The sequence below is a fragment of the Brienomyrus brachyistius genome, chromosome 22 (genome assembly GCF_023856365.1).
Source record: "Brienomyrus brachyistius isolate T26 chromosome 22, BBRACH_0.4, whole genome shotgun sequence".
NCBI lineage: Eukaryota > Metazoa > Chordata > Actinopteri > Osteoglossiformes > Mormyridae > Brienomyrus > Brienomyrus brachyistius.
Window position 1 is genome coordinate 19,219,017 of NC_064554.1, and position 20,253 is coordinate 19,239,269.

Genomic DNA, 20,253 nt, shown 5'->3' on the forward strand with positions numbered 1-20,253 from the left:
AAAAATGAATTACGTTGTATATCCACTAGGGGGCGGCAACAAAACATGCAGAAAAATGGGAAATAATTCTGTGAAACGAAATGAAAAGCAGAAGATGCTTAGAGACTCTTTATTAACATGAACGTTATCTGTGTGACGGCCTTTATGGCTGTTCCAGCATCTCACAATCAAAAACACACAAAGACGAACCGAAGCCGACAGTTAATTAAATGAAAACCTTGTAAATATACACATATTTTTATTCAGGTTTTTTTTTAATTCATGTTATAGTACACTGAAGGAAAATGCATTTTAGGGAAGGAACAGCATAGTTTTCCCTGGCAAACCGTTATTATTATTATCCTTCATATTGACTTCTTGGTCGGTGTATTGCCCATGAAAAATGATCCTCAAAGAATATATGAAAAATCATATCAGGTTAAAAAGAAAAAACTAACAGTGCCACTATATTTTGACAGTCACCCCGTTAAACTGAAAATATCCTGTAATTCAATATAGAGACTAACAATAAAAAATATTACCGTTGATTCCAAAATATTACACATGCGTCACACTTAGGTGTTAATTTTCCCGATGGAAAGCAGGAATGCGCATATTTTGAAAGACTTGACCACAGTGAAAACACATGAGCTTTAGAAATATTGCAAGTATATTAAATATTAACTTTCTTTTTACATTTAAACGTTATGCAGCACTGACATTATACAAAAGGACAAGTTACCAAGACTTAGTTACAATGTATTTCACTTGGGCAGGTTTTGGGCCCAGGAAGAAGGTCTTCAAGACTGTACAGGTCAATTCTTAAAAAGCTTCTACACCGGTGTTTCCCAAATTGGTGCTCAGGGACCCACAGCAGTTCACGTTTTACCGGGGGCTCGGAGGGAGCAGAAACATCAACTGGCTGTGGGCCCCCTAGGACCATATTGGGGAAAACTGCTCTACGTGACGATCACTTCACCTTCACCACTATCTAATTTGAAAACAATCCACGTACAAATAATTTTAACTACAAGCTGAATAACGCTGTAATGTTTTCTTCGCTCCTCTAAGCCCTGTGAGGACTCTCTCTGCAGCTCTCGTGGTTATGAACACACACCCCTGTTGGGCAAAACGTACCGTTGCAACTCAGTAACTTCCCAGATTATTTTGTTGGTTGGACAAGTGAAAACGTTTTCAAACCCCTGACTGACATCTAAAGGTGGCAGTCGCTTAGAAGGGTGATCTTAACTTAACTTGAACAGAAAACAAGCTTTCAGGCGACAAACTTTCTTTCAGCATGGATTTTTTTGTTTGTTGCTAAGGTCACATACGTCTTCAGTGTAAGACTATAACACAAGGATATGGAAGCAAAATCAGAGCTGGTAAAGACGTCACCAATGAGTGGGTCTACCTGACGAAACCCGGAGGATGAGACAGACACCATGGCCTATTTACACTATGTACATTCTTACATACAATATATTGCACAGTAATGACTGTTTTAGGAGTACGGAGGTGGAAAGTGAAAGCCAGGTGTCATGCCTGACTGTGGGCTTCATGTTGCCACGATGGGGTGTGTTTGAGTGGCTCAGTACACAGGATGAGGAGCCTTTTGGGTAAAATGGTGACTGCGGGTATCTGACTGCGGTCTGGCAGAGGAGGCCGCGCTACGGCTTCGTGCAAATCCGGCTTCGATGTTGGGGAGGGGTTACATTCACAGTTGCACTGGGTGGTGGGTCAATACTGCCCGGGGAGTGGCAGGTGGCGCTATAGCATTTCAAGATCACAGGACAAGGGACACGGCCACACACACACACACACACGGGGACCACACACACACGCTCCGCCCCTCCCCCAGCGGGACATTCTCGGGGAAGGTCTAGGAGTGGCAGCACCCGGAGGTCTGCATCTCCTTGTTGACGTAGTCCTGGAGCTTAAACTTGGGCTCGTTGGGGTCTTTCATGGACCTGTGCTTCAGTTCCCTGAGTTGAGAGACAGAGGATGAATGGATGTAGGGAATTACCGGAGGAACAGGCACATTTGGTTAACGATGCCCCCATAGGGCCCTTTCAGCTGTTTTAGACCAAGAAAGTTACTGAGACTCCAACGTCTGTCAGGACTCCGGACTCAGCGCTGTGCAGTGACGTGACATGTCAACGCCCCTCCGCTTACGTCAACGATCATTTTCCATCGGCATGCATCTCACACGGGTCTTCACCATGAAAGCAGTGCTGACCGCCATTGAAGTATTGCTTCACAGTAGCATATCTCATATCGCTCGACAGTGGCGAGCTTCCGGTCGCCCTTTCTACGCACGTGCAAGCGCGCTTTAAGCATGCTGCCACTACAGACCCCTCTCTGTCACGTTCTTATGGACTCGCTCATACTCACTTGGCCACGGCGGTGAAAGCCAACTCCACGTTGAGCCCCGACTTGGCGCTGGTCTCCATGAAGGGCACGCCGAAATCCTGCAGCGGAAACCATGTTCCATCTTATTCAAGAAGAGAGATTCTCTTTCCTTTACAGAACCTCACAAATGCATCAGATCATGGCCCCAGCGGACCTGAAAGAAACCCTCACTGATGCCTCATAGACTTATCGATCTTATAAAAGATGCAGTGGATGGAACCATAGAGAAACACAGACAGACCAAGGCCAAGTGCATCTGTGTCTCTGCATTTCTTATGGAGACAGGTGGATGGTCCTTATTTCTATGTTTCCAAGTGAATTCCTGTTTGTTTAGTTTTTTGTACAGCACAAGTAGTAAATAGTCTTACATCTTGTGTTTATGGATTTGACCCTAACCTGCCCCCCAGCCCACCCCCAGGTGCATAATCGCAGCTGTCTCTCTGTGAAGTTCTCCTGTTTTACCTATGGATGGGAGACACTATGAATGTGAAAAACATGCAGTTTTTTCTACTGGCAACATGAATTATGAATTCATGAATTATGTCCGTGGGAATTCCACTGAGGATCGATAATCGATTAAATACATTTCCGAAGACGGGAAGCAAACCTCCTCCTGTCAAACTCGCTGCCTAAATCCATGTTATGATACAGATACGATTGAATATTCTTGCCTAAGCTTATTTGTTTTATATTTAACATTGCGTTTACATGAAGTACAATAAACACAAAGCACCGAGCAGCCTTTCCACAGAAGGTGGCATTTGTTTGACTGTGGGGCTGAATGGGATGTGTGCAGTTTCCGGATTGAAGTCCGATTACCAATGGAGGGTGTAAAAGGGAGAGCTGAGCAGCAGGGAGCAGCCCGGTGGCCCCTGAGGGTCCCCAGAATGCCGCTGTCCCCTCCGATCTTGTGCGTCCACGGAGCGCGCCTCACTGACTGTGCAGGCGGCGCGTAGGTGGAGCGTCAGATAGTTCAGGCTCCAAGAGGGAAGACTGTTACCACTTCCTGTGCTTGTGCAATAAATCTAATCAAATGGCTCATTCTGTTACAATGCTTTTTCTTTGCCACTAAAGCAATTTTTTTGGTGACAATAAAAATCGATGTTTATTTGGCCCACAGAAGACTGAGGCAGGCAGAATAGGAACGGGGGGGCAGGGGCGTTGGTGCACTGGTGTGACCCCAGGCTACGGCGGGAAGCGGAGTCCTCACCTTGGCCAGTTTCTCTCCTTCCTCCCGCTTCACCACTCTCTCCTGCGTGGCATCCGCCTGTCACATGGGAAGCAGGAACAGTGACATGATCGCCGATCACTGTCTCTCCACTAAACTCATGTATTACCATCTAAAAAACTCTTCATACAAGCACACCTGCACTGTGACCACACACCCCTCCCCGTCATCCCACTGTTCATCCGCAGATGTACCCATTTCCTCTGGAATAGCAGGGGTGTAAGCAGGGAAATCAGCTGAAAGCTGACTGGCCCCCGGGAGCATCCTTTCCCTGTCACTCACATATTCAAAACATACCATTGGCTAATAATAAGGTTTGCCCTTCTCCTTCCCATGTGGAGAAGGTCTCACCTTGTTTCCCAGAAGCATCAGCACCACGTCCTGCTGGGTGTACTCGTGGATCTCCGTCAGCCAGGCCTGGGGAAAGGGAGGCAGGCAGGATAAGTGTGAGGGTGCGAGCTCTGTGCGACAGGTACACTGCATCGATGGGAAAGTAATAGGAGGAGAGCAAGCTGAAGCCGGGAGAAGAGCAGGAGAGAGCAGAGAGGCAGGGGAGAGACACAGCAGGACGAATGCAACACTCAGTAAGTGGCAACGAGCGAGTACATCCCCCGCAAAAATGTAGGGAGTATAAGGAGGCTGGCCATCACCTGGCAGCCCTGAGGCCAGCTGGCAGAGTCCCATCCGGAAGGGAGGTCAGCGCAAAGCCGTTAATCTGTCCTTCTCCAAGTTGAGCAGAGGGACACACATGCTGCCCAAATATTATTCCTGATTTTCGGCACTTACTGTTAAACACTGACTGGAAAACAGTAAGTCAGAAAGGCCTGTGAGCTGAATGGTACCTGTGAGCACAGCCTGCTAAAAACAGGGTTCTCTCACAGTCTGAATCTCAGAGACTGCATATTTGTGGTGACGGAGCACAGGTGCTACAAGAAGGACCTAAGAATGTTGTGGTAGTTGAGCAGCAGTTTGCCGGAGGCCTGTGATGCTGCCCCTAACCCATATGTCATTTTTTACTGGGTGCCGCTCGGCCTGCATTCAATCAAACTGCTGTCAATCAAACCTGGGCGATTCTGCTAGCCCCTCCCACTGTCACCACTCCGTCAGCTTGTGAGCAGGCCTGCTCGTGCCTTATTTCTCATGTCAGCGTCTGTTTACTAACTTCACAGCGGGCGTCACACCACTACACATGCTTTCTCTGCATCCTTCACTGCCTCTTTGCTTCCAGGAAAAATTGTCACCCAACCCCCCCAATCCTACTGCCTGCGCTCTTGAAAATAAATTTCAGCTCCAGCTAAGACATGCTAATCTGGGAAACAATGCAGTGACGCATCACTCATATAGGCCCTATTATCCGTGACGACGGGGGCTTGATAGACGCATGTTTCACGTGTCGGGTGAGTGTTTAACGCAGCCTAATGGTCCTCCCCCTCCATTGTCACGTCCTGATTACAAGCCCCTGTAGGATGTAACTTGCATTGTGAGCCTCAAAGGGCCTTTGTTTTCTTAGCTGGAGAAGTGGCCTGTATTTTCATACTCATGGCTATTTCAGGCTGAGCTCCATGGTGACACACGTCACATGGTTCTGCTGCTTTCACTGTCTCAGATGGTAAAACCATTTATATTAATATGTATGTATGTATGTATGTATGTATGCATGTGCTTAGCATTTCCTGTGTGAGTCATTGACAGCCTGTTGTATCTCTATGTATTTTTTATTTAGGTCTGGGTATATGTGAGCTCAGACAAAACATTACTGTCACTGCATAAAATATGCGTATTCAGACAATGAAATGCAGTGTGGCATCTAATCCAAAAGTGCAAAATTGTACACAATTGCTAGAAACAACCGGAGTAAACATGATGTGGTACAAACAGGTATAAGCAGCATCTATGATATATATACACACACCCCCTACATGAAATGATTATACTTTATTGGCCCCTATAGAAGACACTCCCTCTGACTACCCCATTTCGCTCTCTGTAGGTGAGAGCAAGCCTGGCTGTGAAGGGCAGCCAGCCATAGCAGCACCCTGGGAACTGAAGGCCTTGCAGAAGGAGCCACAGATGTGCTGAGGCTGGGCTCAAACCAGCAACCTTCCAATCACAGGTATAGAGACTTAGCCCACTGAGCTACACACTAACCCCATTCATCCACACACTCAGACATGGACTACGGACAATTTGGACAAACTGGGGAACCCGGAGGAAACCCCGCGAGGACATGAGGAGAACATGCAAACTCTACACATGTAGAGTCAGGGCGGAGACTCGAACCCTGGTCTCCAGAGGTGTGAGTCAAAAGTGCCAAACATTTAAATAATACACAGACTCTCCCTGGGAAGAAATTACATGAGATATTGAACACTTTATTATAAAATAGGCTTTATGTTAATTATTTTGCCCAACCACAGTGTCCTAAGCATGTGTAAGCTAGGTTGGAATAGGCTATGATGTTTGTTAGGTTATGTGTACCCATTAAAGTGCACTTTTGCCTTACGATATTTTCACCTTGCGGTTTATCGGAAGTAACCCCATCGTAACACCGGGAGCGTCTGTACATTTGCCTTCATGCTATACATTCGGCACTCCAGGACGAAGAGCCTAGTGTTCACACTTAATGGCTGATCACCACTAGTTGCATCAGTTGCCTGATTAGCCTTGCTGCGTGATTAACCCTAAGAAGGCAATTCCAGACTGGCATTAATGAGGCGGAAGCCAGCACCACAGTCAGCGTGCAGCAGGCTAATCGCTTGGCTGCCGGCCCCGATGCTCTGTGGCCCCAGGTTCCAGACGCGGAATTATGAAGCGCGCCATTAACAGGAAAGCGGGGATCCGTCTTCTGCATCACAGCCCCGGGCAGCAGCTGACACCCTTATTTGTGCTGACTGCCTGCTCTCAGGGCCACGGGCCCTGTGCAAAAATAGATTCCCTTTTCAAACAATCATCCACTTAACATAATTTTTAAATTCCAGAGTTTTCAAAAAGTTGGGACTAATTATGTGTCTGTACGTCGTGTTTGTCAGACATTTGTAGAAGCAAAACACTACAAAGTTGGCTGAATACATGAGTGTGTGTGTCATATAAACAGGCATGTGTATCGGAAATACATGCCTGTTTGCCATTGCATACTGTCTGACCAATCACATTCCAAGATTAAATTATTAAGCCAAACACGTTCTGCAGGGTCAGTTCTTGGCGCTCAGGGAAGTGAGCTTTTGGACTCCAGCAGCCAGAGAACGGTGCATGGTCTCTCCACACTAAACTCCAGTCACTAGGACCTGCAGTTTTAATACAGGTGTCAACCTGACATCCTCAAGCCTCACACCAGTGAAAGGCAGTCCACCACAACAAAGCCAGTTGACATCCCATAAGGATGATAAACTTCTTTTCCATTTAGCTCTGAGCTGTTTTTCATTGACACAGATGGTGGCTTCATCTCACCTTTGAGCTGTAGGTTTTTCATAGGCATGTTTTCCTTTGAGCTCAGCTAAATATATCGAGGTGACGAATACTGGGAGCCACCATGTGCGTCTATATGCTATGAGTCAAAACTTGTGTGACCGGCATTCAGCTTGGCTGGTAGAAGTAATTGGCACGACAGAAAGGAATGTCGAAAGGCCAAAGTAGTTTTTTTTTTCCATTTCTTGGCGTGTTTCAGAGGTTTAAGATCCCAGCCCCCGCAAATGACACGTCCCACGGGACAGACGTCACTTTGGGTGGATTTCTGAAGGCTGTGACTCATATGACTGAGGACATATGTTTTTTTTTTTTATTCCAATGTGATACACAGAAGAAAGCTCTGTCGTTAAATACGAGATGAAGACATTTCCATATGGAAGATAAAAAAGAAAAGAAAAACTATATCGACAGCTGTAATAAATCACTACTTTTCATGGTGCTGATTTAAGAACATCTTCAGTACTGAATTAAGCTGAAATGTCCGAGTGATGGTCAGGGCAGGATATACATGAACTAACGCACACGCAGGGCTAAGTTTACCACAGTACCCGACCGCCGCGGTTCCTCTGGTGGAGAGCAGACAAATAGAGAAATTTCACAGAGAAGATAAGCAGGAGGCTGCTGGATACAATGGTACTTGGCAGCTCTGTTCAGCGGCCAAAGGTGGGGACAGGCGTATGCAGGTCGAGGTCAGGCGTGTGCAGGGCGGGGACAGGCGTGTGCGGGGCGGGGACAGGCGTGTACGGGGCGGGGACAGGCGTGTACGGGGCGGGGACAGGCGTGTATGGGGCGGTGACAGGCGTGTACGGGGCAGGGACAGGTGTGTGCAGGGGGGGACAGCCGTGTGTGGGGCAGGGACAGGCGTGTACGGTGCGGGGACAGGCGTGTACGGGGCGGGGACAGGCGTGTACGGGGCAGGGACAGGCGTGTACGGGGCAGGGACAGGTGTGTATGGGGCAGGGACAGGGGTATATGGGGCGGGGACAGGGGTGTGCGGGTCGAGGTCAGCCTGAACACGGCTGCCGTGTCTGCTGGGATCAGGCCCATGATGTACGGGCCCCTCCGCTGGGGGAGACTGCTCGCCGACAGGTGGAAAGTCCAGGTCCAGAAAGCATAAATCCAGACTAAGGTTTTGCTTCAGCCAACCAATTGAGTATAAAGAGTCACAGTCACAAAACATTGGATTTCTACTTCCTGGACCTGAACTTCCCACCTCTACTCGCCGACTGGATTCTGACACTTATCCGGGCTGTTCAGACAGCTTCCAGTCTCCCCGGCATCCAGATTACCAGCATACTGTGGATCTGGCTGCTTTGCACGGATCAGAGAGGCTAACAAAGTGAGAGGCGCTTCGGTCTCTGGACAGCTAAAGGGTTTCTTTTGTTTTGATGGATGGCAGTAGGTAGCACGCCGAAAATAAGAGAGCAGCACGAGCAAGCATGCCCTCTTCAATGCCGCCAAGTGGCTTCGCATTACCGCTTAGATTTGAGTTTGCCTGGAGAAGAAGAAAAAGGCATCTGATAAAGCTGGTGGACGGCTGTTAATATACAACGTGCACAAAGACGGGAAAATGAGCAGCCATTTTAATCCGGCTTCCTCTGCGGCAGCCAGCGATCGCGCAGATAGCCCACATGCGTCTGAGGCCTGTGATTAACTGCTAATTATAACACCAGCTACGTGGACCTTGTTAATGCTAAATAAACACAGGCCTTTGGAGATGCCAGATCTGCATTTGAATTATTTAGATGTGTAGGGACTGCTCTACATCAGAGGAAGAGAAGACAGGAAGAACAAAGGCAGCTATTTTAACTCCTTGAGGCCCACAGCTGCGTTTTACCGCTGCTGACTGCTTGGAACTGCACTGCATCACAGGAAACGGTCACCAACTGCAGACATTCGCAGTGTGAAGCACACAAACCGGAGCCACTCTGCAAAAACAACCGTGGAAATAAACGAATATCTGTTCCATGATGATTCTGTTTTCATTACGTGAATTTGTACCACACCAGAGGGAATTCAGGACAATGAACTGGTATCTTCTAGTGGGAATCTCGCCTCTAACTGGCCAGGAAATCATGCTTGACTTTGGCTTCATTTTGCCGCATCCCATTCTGCAGGTGAGAGGAGTCCAGCTGCTGTGGCCTCATCTCCTTCCAAGCGGAGTCATCCATCACTCTCTGAGGGTACAGGGAGGCACCACACCTCCTTCCAAGCGGAGTCATCCATCACTCTCTGAGGGTACAGGTAGGCACCACACCTCCTTCCAAGCGGAGACATCCATCACTCTCTGAGGGTACAGGGAGGCACCACACCTCCTTCCAAGCGGAGTCATCCATCACTCTCTGAGGGTACAGGGAGGCACCACACCTCCTTCCAAGCGGAGACATCCATCACTCTCTGAGGGTACAGGGAGGCACCACACCTCCTTCCAAGCGGAGACATCCATCACTCTCTGAGGGTACAGGGAGGCACCACACCTCCTTCCAAGCGGAGACATCCATCACTCTCTGAGGGTACAGGGAGGCACCACACCTCCTTCCAAGCGGAGTCATCCATCACTCTCTGAGGGTACAGGGAGGCACCACACCTCCTTCCAAGCGGAGTCATCAATCACTCTCTGAGGGTACAGGGAGGCACCACACCTCCTTCCAAGCGGAGACATCCATCACTCTCTGAGGGTACAGGGAGGCACCACACCTCCTTCCAAGCGGAGTCATCCATCACTCTCTGAGGGTACAGGGAGGCACCACACCTCCTTCCAAGCGGAGTCATCCATCACTCTCTGAGGGTACAGGGAGGCACCACACCTCCTTCCAAGCGGAGTCATCCATCACTCTCTGAGGGTACAGGGAGGCACCACACCTCCTTCCAAGCGGAGACATCCATCACTCTCTGAGGGTACAGGGAGGCACCACACCTCCTTCCAAGCAGAGTCATCCATCACTCTCTGAGGGTACAGGTAGGCACCACACCTCCTTCCAAGCGGAGTCATCCATCACTCTCTGAGGGTACAGGGAGGCACCAGACCTCCTTCCAAGCGGAGACATCCATCACTCTCTGAGGGTACAGGGAGGCACCACACCTCCTTCCAAGCGGAGTCATCCATCACTCTCTGAGGGTACAGGTAGGCACCACACCTCCTTCCAAGCGGAGTCATCCATCACTCTCTGAGGGTACAGGTAGGCACCACACCTCCTTCCAAGCGGAGACATCCATCACTCTCTGAGGGTACAGGGAGGCACCACACCTCCTTCCAAGCGGAGTCATCCATCACTCTCTGAGGGTACAGGGAGGCACCACACCTCCTTCCAAGCGGAGACATCCGCCATAGTTTTTGTCTCAGCCACCCACAGAAAATTTATCTTTCTACATTTCTTCAGAAATTGGCAACCCTCCAGGGGGCTACACCCCTCCCCTAAGGGTATAATCCTAGAATTATAACAATATAATAATAATTACATTTATATAGCACCTTTCAAAAACCAAGTGTCTCTTTACAAGGAGGGAAAAAAAGTCTAGATTATTATAATTAATAACTTAGCAGAGGCTATCCATCAGTCACACTTGGGCAGCAGACAGTTTGGCCACAGTCCATTTGAGATGACATTCATTTTGCCCTCATCAGTTTCGTGTGTTTAGTACAACTCACAAAAGAATTAGCTGGCACCTCTATTCTGAGAAATATGACTGAGTGTAATGAGTTTGTAACTTGTAATTGCATCAGTAACCTAGTTATAAGGAGTACAGAGGCTTCTCTGGGATAACAGCATCTGTTAAGCAACTGAGCAATTATGACAATGAGGTAATTTACGAGGACAGGAGCAGCACCGCGCTCGCGCCTCTTCCTGAAATGAGGGCACGGCCCACGCTCGTGCCTGAGCCGAAGCAGGCCGCTCGGGGAGCAGGATGTGAGACGACAGATTACCGTTATCTGGGCTTGGGTCCCCAAGCACTGCCATTCTCAAGGTATTGCAGCCATGTATCTGATGCTTTTATACAAACAACTGACAGCAGAGGGCAGGCTTACAATTTACATGCTTCGGGGAATTTGGACCAACAACCTGTGGTGTTCATAAGGCAATGCTCTACTTGTGAAGCTATTATCCAGGTTGTGTAACGATGCCTGGGATGCTTGGGGTGGGCTGAGGAGCCCGAGCATCTGTGAGGATTGGGGTTCCCCAAACGTGCACTGAAGGGCATTCCCCAAAACGGCGTCAGAGTTAAAAGCACAGCACTGACTGTTCAGGCCAGGCGCTGTTATCATTGCTCACCAGAAGCGGATGCAAACCAGCCTCATTATCCCATTCGCTGCGACTCACTTCTACACCAATCTGACTGTTATTTTTATGAGTTTGGCGCGGCTGCATGCAAAGCCCTGCAGTCAAATTCAAGGCACCTTGGTTCTGAATCATACGCCCAAAATAGTCACCGTCTCCCAGTTTCAAAGACTGCGGGAACTCTGCGCGTCTGTGGAACACGGCCTCGCTCTTGTTTTAGGGGTTGCAGATACGCATGGATGCCGGTGAGGATGCCGATTGCGCACGTGTGTCACTTGGCAGGTGTGCGTCACGCGGGTAAAGTGGCATCTGAAAGGCAGCCATTCCCCACAGCTACGCCCAATGTGTGCAGGCATTCTGTCCGTCCTTTTTCTCGTTTTTTCCATCTCTCCGGTCCTGCTCATTTCTCACTGACTGCGTGCCAGGAAGAGTAGAGGTAAGCAGCGGCCAGAAGTTTTCTGTTACCATCTCTGCTCTGGCAGACGCGCCTGCTTCGAGGAGGTGGGCATCCGCTGAGAAGCGAGGCCGGATCCGGCGGGTTCAAGCGCAGCTCTCCTACATTATTTATCGCCTTCTGAGGTGCTGCCTATTACTGATGCTCTTTCTTTTCCAGCTGCTGTCACCCAGTTGGCTTTCCTTAGCCCTCTCTCTCTTTTAAACGCGGTTCTCTGCGTTTAAGGATGCACGCACACCGACGGTGCGGTAAACTGGTGATGAATGGTAGCCTGCTCACGTCGTGCCTTTCAAAGGCTGCAGCGGCAGCAGTCGCTAACTGTGTAAAGTGGCATTTATGAAAGCCGAGGTCCCACATTTTTGGCATCCAGGGAGTCCGCTGAGGAATCTGGATTCCTCCCACAGTCTGACACTGGCATCCCTAAATTGGCCATCGTGTGTGAGAGACTGCCGTTCTCTTCAGAGTGCCCTATGCTGACCACCATGACTCCACACTGGAGATGATGGGCCTAACTTACACAACACCTCCGTTATACCAAATCTCTGCAGAAACTAACCTTCCCCCATCCATTCTCTGTACCCACTTGACCTATTCAAGGTGTCCGGAGTCTATTCCAGAAGCTATGGGTGCAAGACAGGGAATAACCCAGGGTGGGGCTCAAACCCACACACACATAGACAGGTTTGTCATTATATCTTTGTGGGGACTCTCCATTCATTTATATGGGGAAAACTCTAATAACAACATGACGACCTTAACCCCCACCCAGCCCCGACCCTAACCCCCACCCAGCCCTAACCTGAACCATAAGTAACCAAACAAAATACGAGACTTTTTGGCATTTTCACTTTTTTGATTATATTAACAGATCTTTATGGGGACCTGAAAAAATGGTCCCTACAACATCAAAAAACAGGTTTTTATTTCATTATGGAGGACATTTGGTCCCCAAGAATGTAATATAAACCTAATAATTCACACACAAACACAAAAATTAGGTTACTTCAATTAGCCTCAGTATGTTTTTGGACACCCCAGTATGTTTTTGGAAACCCCATGATGACATGGGGAGAACATGCAAACCCCACACACATGGAGCCATGACGGAGACTCGAACCCGGGTCCCAGGCCACTAAACTTTCCCCTATTATGAGCAATTCAGGAATTAGAACTGTGATGACGTTATGTTGCTCGTACCACGATCTGTAAGGGATCAGTGATAAATGAGTAAGTCGCTAAACGCTGATTTTCACTATGTGCTCATTGCTGAACAAAGTAGCCATCTACCCCCCCCCCCGACTGATATTTCTTTATTTTGAGTGTTTTTTTCCAGTGCTCCTTTGGTAAAACATATCACAGTGATTTTGGAAAACAAAATAAAAAAAATCAAGGACATCTTTCACTTTTGATGACACTTCAACTGTGTTGGGCGGCTGGAAAATGATGTTGTACTTTCTTTAGATGCCGGCCAGATGACCACAAGTGAAGTGAAGTTATTTGGGGTTGGGATGTCAAAGTCAAAAACGAAAGTGAACTTTATCGTCACCTCAGCTAAACACCTGTACACAGTCAGACAAGATGACGTGGCTCCAGTTTATACAGTTTGTAATAATAAAGGCAGAGACGATGGACAGAAATAATTCTAATAGAGATTCTCACCAAGAATGTAAGAAAACGTGCAATTTAGTCCTGAGGATATTCTGACATACGGCAATTGTGCAAGTGTTGCACGTTTCTTCCCATCCAAACTGAGCTTAAATGAAATACCTCCAGCCGAATAGAGCAAAGGCAACTCGAAAAAGCTACTGAAAATCTGCGATACTGGATGTCGCCTGTCGCGGCAGAGTTTGAGATTATGCAATGGTACTGGTACTACCACCTGTAGACTGGCCAAGACTGAGCCGCTCCCCGATACCCTAACCCTAACCCAACATCTCTCTGCTCCATTGCAACCTACTGGCTTCACCCACAACCAAATATATTTCATATCAATCCCACTTAAGTGGGCTAACTAGACCACATTAGTACAATGTATTAATTAATGAATTAATACACATTAATGCATTGAGCACATACACAGACGTCTGCGTATCCCAGTGTACATGTACCCAGAATCTTCACTAGAGATTCTACAGCTTATCCACCCACCAGTAAGAAATAACCAGCATTCCAGTAGCAGCGGTAGACTGGGCCCGTTGTCAAAACAAAAATCTGCAAAGTCATCAGAACAGAACAACGATGAATAATGTTATGCAAATGACCTTTCATTTTCAGCTTTAACTTTAATGTTGTTATGCTGAGTGCAGGTACAGAGCCGATGAGTCAAACCGAGCACACAGACAGACTGTGACTTTTAGATACCAGTCACACAGAATCTCCTTATCCGCTTCTATTTATGCTACCAAAACTGAAATGCTGTTGCACTCAGTGGGTTCATGTGGAAGACACATACAAATACGGCTGTTGTACTTATTTAAAAGCAAGGAGACAGGCAGCGAATACGTGAGCCCACGAATACACACGTACAGCCACTGGCAAATGTAATCACTGCTCAGAAGAATTCCTGATATCGCCTCGTCTCTCATCTGACAATCTACTAACTTTCTGTTAGATCTGACTGCTTTTAAATTAAAAATCAAACGCACCCCGAGGCATGATTAAAACATTTAAATGAATGTTGAGTCCTCTGTAGGGATGTTTGGTGGACTGTATTAAATCCTCACTCCACCAAATGATGACAGGACTCTCATGCATTTTCAATCCAAAACGTTTCGGCCGACGTGTGCATTAAATCTCTGATGTAGCATCTTTGCTTAGCCCAATATTTATTTCCACTAATGTTCAAAAACCTTTTTAAAAGGACTGAATTACATGCAAATGACTACCCCTTGCTCTATTTAACAATGAATGCAGGGCCTATCTGTCTACTCATTATTATGAGTGCAGTGAAGGCGGTTTCCTTCCGAGCTTGTTAAAAAGCATCCTCTCCCAAATCTCATTTTAAGCTGCTTTCTCCCATTAATGGGAACAGCAGCAGTGCTACTTACTGCGCATGTGATTTTATTATTAATAATATAATAAATAAATAATGATACAGTACAGTAGAAAGTGCATTACAGATGAGCTTCATAGAGCATTCATAATGCATAATAAACGTGGCTATAATATGTTATGCCTTTGTATAAAGAGTTACAGCTGCGTTTATAATACTTTCTGCATACATTATAATGCATTATAATGACTGCCTTAAGTATTACTATTATTTCCAATACATTTTCTTGGTTTTGTTTTGTTATGTTTTTGTAAAGTGACTTTGAACGCAGGAAAGATGCTATATAAAATAAAGATACTATTATTATTATTATTATTATTATTATTAATGAACAATGTACTTTATAGTGACTGACTTCTGCCACAATGAAGAGCTCAGTTGTGTTGTCAGGGAAAAATGCTTCGTGGGCCACAGTTAAAATGACATGAAGACAGCCAGCAGTACTGTGTTACCCTAAAGCAGCCAGTCAGATAGACCCTACAGTACGCCTGTATCCTCCCAAATGGAAATGGATGAGATATGCGACTGCATGACATAATAGAATGAACCATTACCGATGTAACAGGAAAAATACTTGCTAGTTATGACAAGAATATTGACTGTAGAACTGCCTTTTTGAAAAAGGAGTCATATTTCAAAATAATGGGCTATATTTACAATGAAATTAGATTTTATCAATGTAATACAAAGCATGAAATAGGCCAGCTGTAACATATTGGTTTGTGTGTCAATGTTTTGCAAACATTGACACACAATCAACGAATCTGTATTTTGAAACACAAACAGATCGAGCTGAGATGTAGAGAGACAATGAGAGAGACAATGAGAGAGACAATGAGAGAATTCCAGCAAGCACATGAAGTTTGAATCACGTTCTGTTCTGGAAACAAAACCTCAATCCGACCACTCAAAGTAGGAATTGGCATTTCCTAAAGCACAAGGCAATACTGATGTTTTAAATCCTATTAGTGCATTTAATGCCCAATTATACAAAATCTTACAGATGCACTAGGGAGTTCATTCTTGCTGGTTGCATAACATCCTGATATAGAAGCTGCTTAGTTCGGCACCTGCAGAAACCTTGCGGCAGACACTCACACCACACACTGCCCCACAAATGCATGAAAAAAGACGCCAGTCACTCTCCTCAGATCTGGCAGATGGTGCAGCATGATAAGCACTCAGACCACAAGATAGAGGGACACTTTTTACCCACAAGATATCAGACTCCTCAACAAATCCTAATTGCACAGCAGATGCACTGAGTAACATCACTCCGCCAATGCCTCTCTGATGGAACCGCAATTATTAACTGTTGCATAAATGCATATGTACATAAAACAAGTAAAATGAGGGTGTATGGCTTCTGCGCTCTGATGGACCTGAATGAAGTTTCACAGAGAAAAGCCAAGATCAGTAATTGCCGGTAAAGTTAACGATGTGAGCACACACCGAAGAGGAACTCAGCTGGGGTGCTTTGGAAGTCAGACGCCTCTGATGCGCCCCACTCCTCATCACCACCATCAGGACCACTGCAAAGTGTGTGTGACTTGTGAGTCTGTGTGTGACTTGTGAGTCTGTGTGTTCATGCATAATAAGTGAACATGGCAGCAAACTTATACTACACTGAAAACAACCTGTCAGAAAATAGAGGCGTCACAGTAGCTCAGTGGTCGGCACTGTTGCCTCACACTCCGGGTAAGAATGCTGCCTCTGCTCTGTGCATGTCCACTGTGTGTGTGTGTGAGTGTGTGTGTCCTCTCTCTGTGTGTGAGTGTGTGTGTCCTCTGTGTGTGTGTGTCCTCTCTGTGCATGTCCTCTGTGTGTGTGTGTGTGTGTGTGTGTGTCCTCTCTGTGCATGTCCTCTGTGTGTGTGTCCTCTGTGTGTGTGTGTGTCCTCTGTGTGTGTGTGTGTCCTCTCTGTGCATGTCCTCTGTGTGTGTGTGTGTCCTCTCTGTGTGTGTGTGTCCTCTCTGTGTGTGTCCTCTGTGTGTGTGTCCTCTGTGTGTGTGTGTGTGTGTCCTCTCCGTGTGTGTGCCCTCTCTGTGTGTGTGTGTGTGTCCTCTCTGTGTGTGTGTGTCCTCTCTGTGTGTGTGTGTGCCCTCTCTGTGTGTGTGTGTGTCCTCTCTGTGTGTGTGTGTGTGTCCTCTGTGTGTGTGTGTGTGTGTGTGTGTGTGTCCTCTCCGTGTGTGTGTCCTCTCTGTGCATTTCCAACATTCATGCAACCCTGACTTAAACCCTTCGCTGCTTACATCCATATCACGGAGAAATGTGCACACAGCATGGAATTTGTCTTCTCTGTTTTTCAAAATGCATTTTGAATAAGAGCATCCACAGCAAATAAAATCACCGGGGTTGGGGGCTCAACCTTACGCAGTGGAACTTTTTCTGCAGTGAGTATGGAAACTGCAGTGTTAACCAATGAAACACACTATTTGCTTTACAGGTGCAGCACAGAGTAAATAACAGGACTTATCATACCTCTGCTACACTTGACACTGTCATCCAGGTACTGTGTTCGTTCATTTTTGTTGATGTAACAGAAATTGACTATTTTCTTCCCCCCAGTGGAAGCTTTGCATTTAGTAATAAAATCATTTAAATTTATCGTACCGTGAAATTAATTATTTATGCAGTAAATGGAGGAAAATAAAGGGTGTACAAATTATATAGTGAAGTGGACAACAAATAAGCATCCGGCTGGACTCTGCACCAGACGGAGGTCATTGACCTGAAAACCAGACTGTCTAACCTAATGGAGGTGAATGGCCAGTCTGCATCCCACCCAGGGGATTCCCCCACCTTGTGCCCAGTGGTACCTGGCAGAGGCTCCAGGTCCCTACTAGCCTGACTAAAACAAACACTTAGTGGATGGATGGAGAACAAGGGCTGTGCTGAAACTGAAAACAAGGAATCACCTCTTTGTATAAAGGGCAATGGGATCGGCACTAGAAGATGTGAAAAAAATCAAAGAGCAGGGGATGAAGGAGATTATCATTTTCTCAAGGTTTCCAGAGAAACTTACCATTTTTACCTGTGGAAATTTTAATGGTGCAATTCAAACGATTCCCCAGATTCAACTGGATGATGTTAGTTTTGTCTGGCATGTGTGAGTGTCGCACTCTCCTTAATGGTCTGTACAATGGGTCGCACTGCCGCCATTGCCGTCTTGGGGATCCTGTGCACCTTCCTTACTGAATCCACAGTTTCCATATCACAGGCCCTGGGCCGGTACTAAAAGTTAAAACAGCACTGAATCACTATCTTATAAAGGGGCTTTGTATGTATGACGTAGTAGGCAATTAATGTTTGTGTGTGTGTGTGCGTATATATATATATATATATATATGAGAGAGAGACACACACACATTAGTATATAGTATATATACAGTAGCCTAATGAGTAGTGATTGCGGATAGCTTGTATAAGGCAGCATTTCTTTACTGTACGCAGAATGAATGGTGGGACGCTACAAACTGTCATAAAGAGAAGCTGATGTCGCCCGACACAATGACGTCAGACAGCATGTACAGTACAAATACTAAATTCCCCAGCATTTAACCCATAATGCACTTCTTCAGAAGGAGCCACTTCATGGGGCTGTTAATTGCTGTGAATGGGAGCTGCGCTGGCCATCCCTGCTTACATAAACCTCGTACAGAAGTACACAGACTGTGGCTGTCAGATTATAAAGGAGAAAATGCGTAAAAAAGAAAAAAAAAGAGCAAAGTTGCTTCCAAGCGTGAACCTAATGACAGAAAGAGGAACCAAGAAGGTGAAGAATCAGGTGCTGCAGGGGCCAAAACACATTCTAAGACCCATCCTCTGAAAAAATACAGAGCTTTTCCTTTTCAATCCAAGCAAATCAGGCATCAAATTAGCATGGAAATGGGGGGGACGCCGTCACGGCAGATCGGGGATCCGCTGTTTCGGAGGACTGAGATATGAGTTCATGTCCGTCCTCAGGGGTGATCAATGGCCTGTCAAAGCCAGCAGGCGGACGCTGAACTCCGCAGCGGACTGCTGTAACCCAGGCTTCTCTGCCATTATTATGAACTGCAGTCCTGACAGGCTGCTACCTGTGATCCAGGATTATTTAACTTAGGTTTCCGATGCATCGTTGTCCCATTTGAGAAGGTGGCAGGATACATCAGAAAGCAGAAAAATTAATAAATAATCAGAAATAATACAAATGAGCTGCAAACCGTATCTTGGTGTGTGAAGCACACTGGGGTGTGTCCTACACCGCGGCCATGTCGCATTACTGTCAAATGGCTCTCCGTGTGTGAGGGGCCGGGAGACAGTACATCAGCAGGGTGTAAACGAAGCGGCTGGTGGAGAGCAGGCAGGAAGGCACCATCACGCTGAAGCGAGATCTCAAAATACCAAGAACCAGCCGCTTGGTGATCCTGCTGTATTTTTTTACTACAGTCTTGTATTATTAGACAACTCAATTCATGCATGTAGGAGCCTGATCTTTACGCTGCTGAAGCCTTGAAGTTTCAATCAGATCTGAAAAAGAGCCAGTTTCTGACTGGTAACTGGTATTAGAAGAGAGGAGGCTCTGCCCAAAGCCTCTGGTACAGTCACACCTTCTGTCTCTCGCACAAATTCACCTTTGAAAGCAGAAGTGTGTTGCACTTCGTACGGCTGCAGGGAGACGCTTTGACACAGACAGGTAATTATCCTCAACAAAGAGATGCATTCAAGGGTCCTCAAGGGACGAGGGGAGAAACTACAGCACATATCTGAAGGAAAAAAACGCATGCAGTGTGACAGACAGGGCAGAGGAGTCAGCTGCCGACCAAGCATGTGTATATGGAGGCAGAGGGGGCTGGCAGAGCACAGCCTTAAAGCAATGTCTGCTCCCTCTTCGGCTCCATCTGAGTGCTTGTTAGAGACTGAACACTGGGCTACATCTGCACCAGCTTTACTTACCACCATGGAGAGACCGGCCATTATGAGTACAAAAAAAACTGCAAAAGAAAGGGGTTAATCCTGGTGTCTGAAATACCACCCTTTTCTTCTAACTGAAGCATTTATAGTATTTGATAATGGCAAAATTGTCGCGTCCCCCCGTGAACTTGTATGACACATTCATATTGGTGAAAGCTATTGTGTCATCAAAGCTTGGCCACACCTCTTCACCTGATTGGCTGAGGGCCCTATACGTACACCTGCTACACTGGAGACATGGGAAGCGAAGGCATGTCAACAGAAAACTGCCTCACAGTGCCTTCCAGCTGAATCAATAAAGGAGCAAAGAAAAGCTGAAGAGCCCCTTCCCTCCAGCCTTATTCCGGCATCAATTGTACATCTCTGTTTTCCTCTAGTATTACCTCATCACATTCTTCATAAAAGATTTAATCCGCCATAATGACCATCAGAA

At 46.7% G+C, this 20,253-nt stretch overlaps 1 protein-coding gene and 1 long non-coding RNA gene across 8 annotated transcripts in view; both read right to left on the reverse strand.

Annotated features, from left to right (window-relative positions):
- Positions 1–93: 93 nt before the first annotated feature.
- The window catches only part of LOC125717831 (ras-related protein Rab-26-like), a 113,467-nt gene continuing 93,307 nt past the window's right edge, over positions 94–20,253 (reverse strand). For all 3 annotated transcript variants that reach the window (XM_048991132.1, XM_048991133.1, XM_048991131.1), the window contains 4 exons: positions 3,968–4,033; positions 3,599–3,655; positions 2,371–2,447; positions 94–1,961 (listed from right to left, as the gene is read on the reverse strand). In XM_048991132.1, coding sequence (XP_048847089.1) covers positions 1,859–1,961; positions 2,371–2,447; positions 3,599–3,655; positions 3,968–4,033 — 303 coding nt within the window. In that variant the 3' untranslated portion in view covers positions 94–1,858. The remainder of the gene's footprint in view (positions 1,962–2,370; positions 2,448–3,598; positions 3,656–3,967; positions 4,034–20,253) is intronic.
- LOC125717832 (uncharacterized) lies at positions 9,519–12,545 on the reverse strand. Of its 5 annotated transcripts, none has more exons than XR_007384635.1 (3): positions 10,164–12,545; positions 9,724–9,943; positions 9,519–9,668 (listed from the first exon to the last, which is right to left on the reverse strand). It is a non-coding gene; the product is annotated as an uncharacterized LOC125717832 (long non-coding RNA). The 5 variants fall into 5 exon arrangements; XR_007384633.1 differs by having other exon boundaries at positions 9,779–9,888; positions 10,219–12,544; XR_007384632.1 differs by having other exon boundaries at positions 9,779–9,943; positions 10,219–12,544.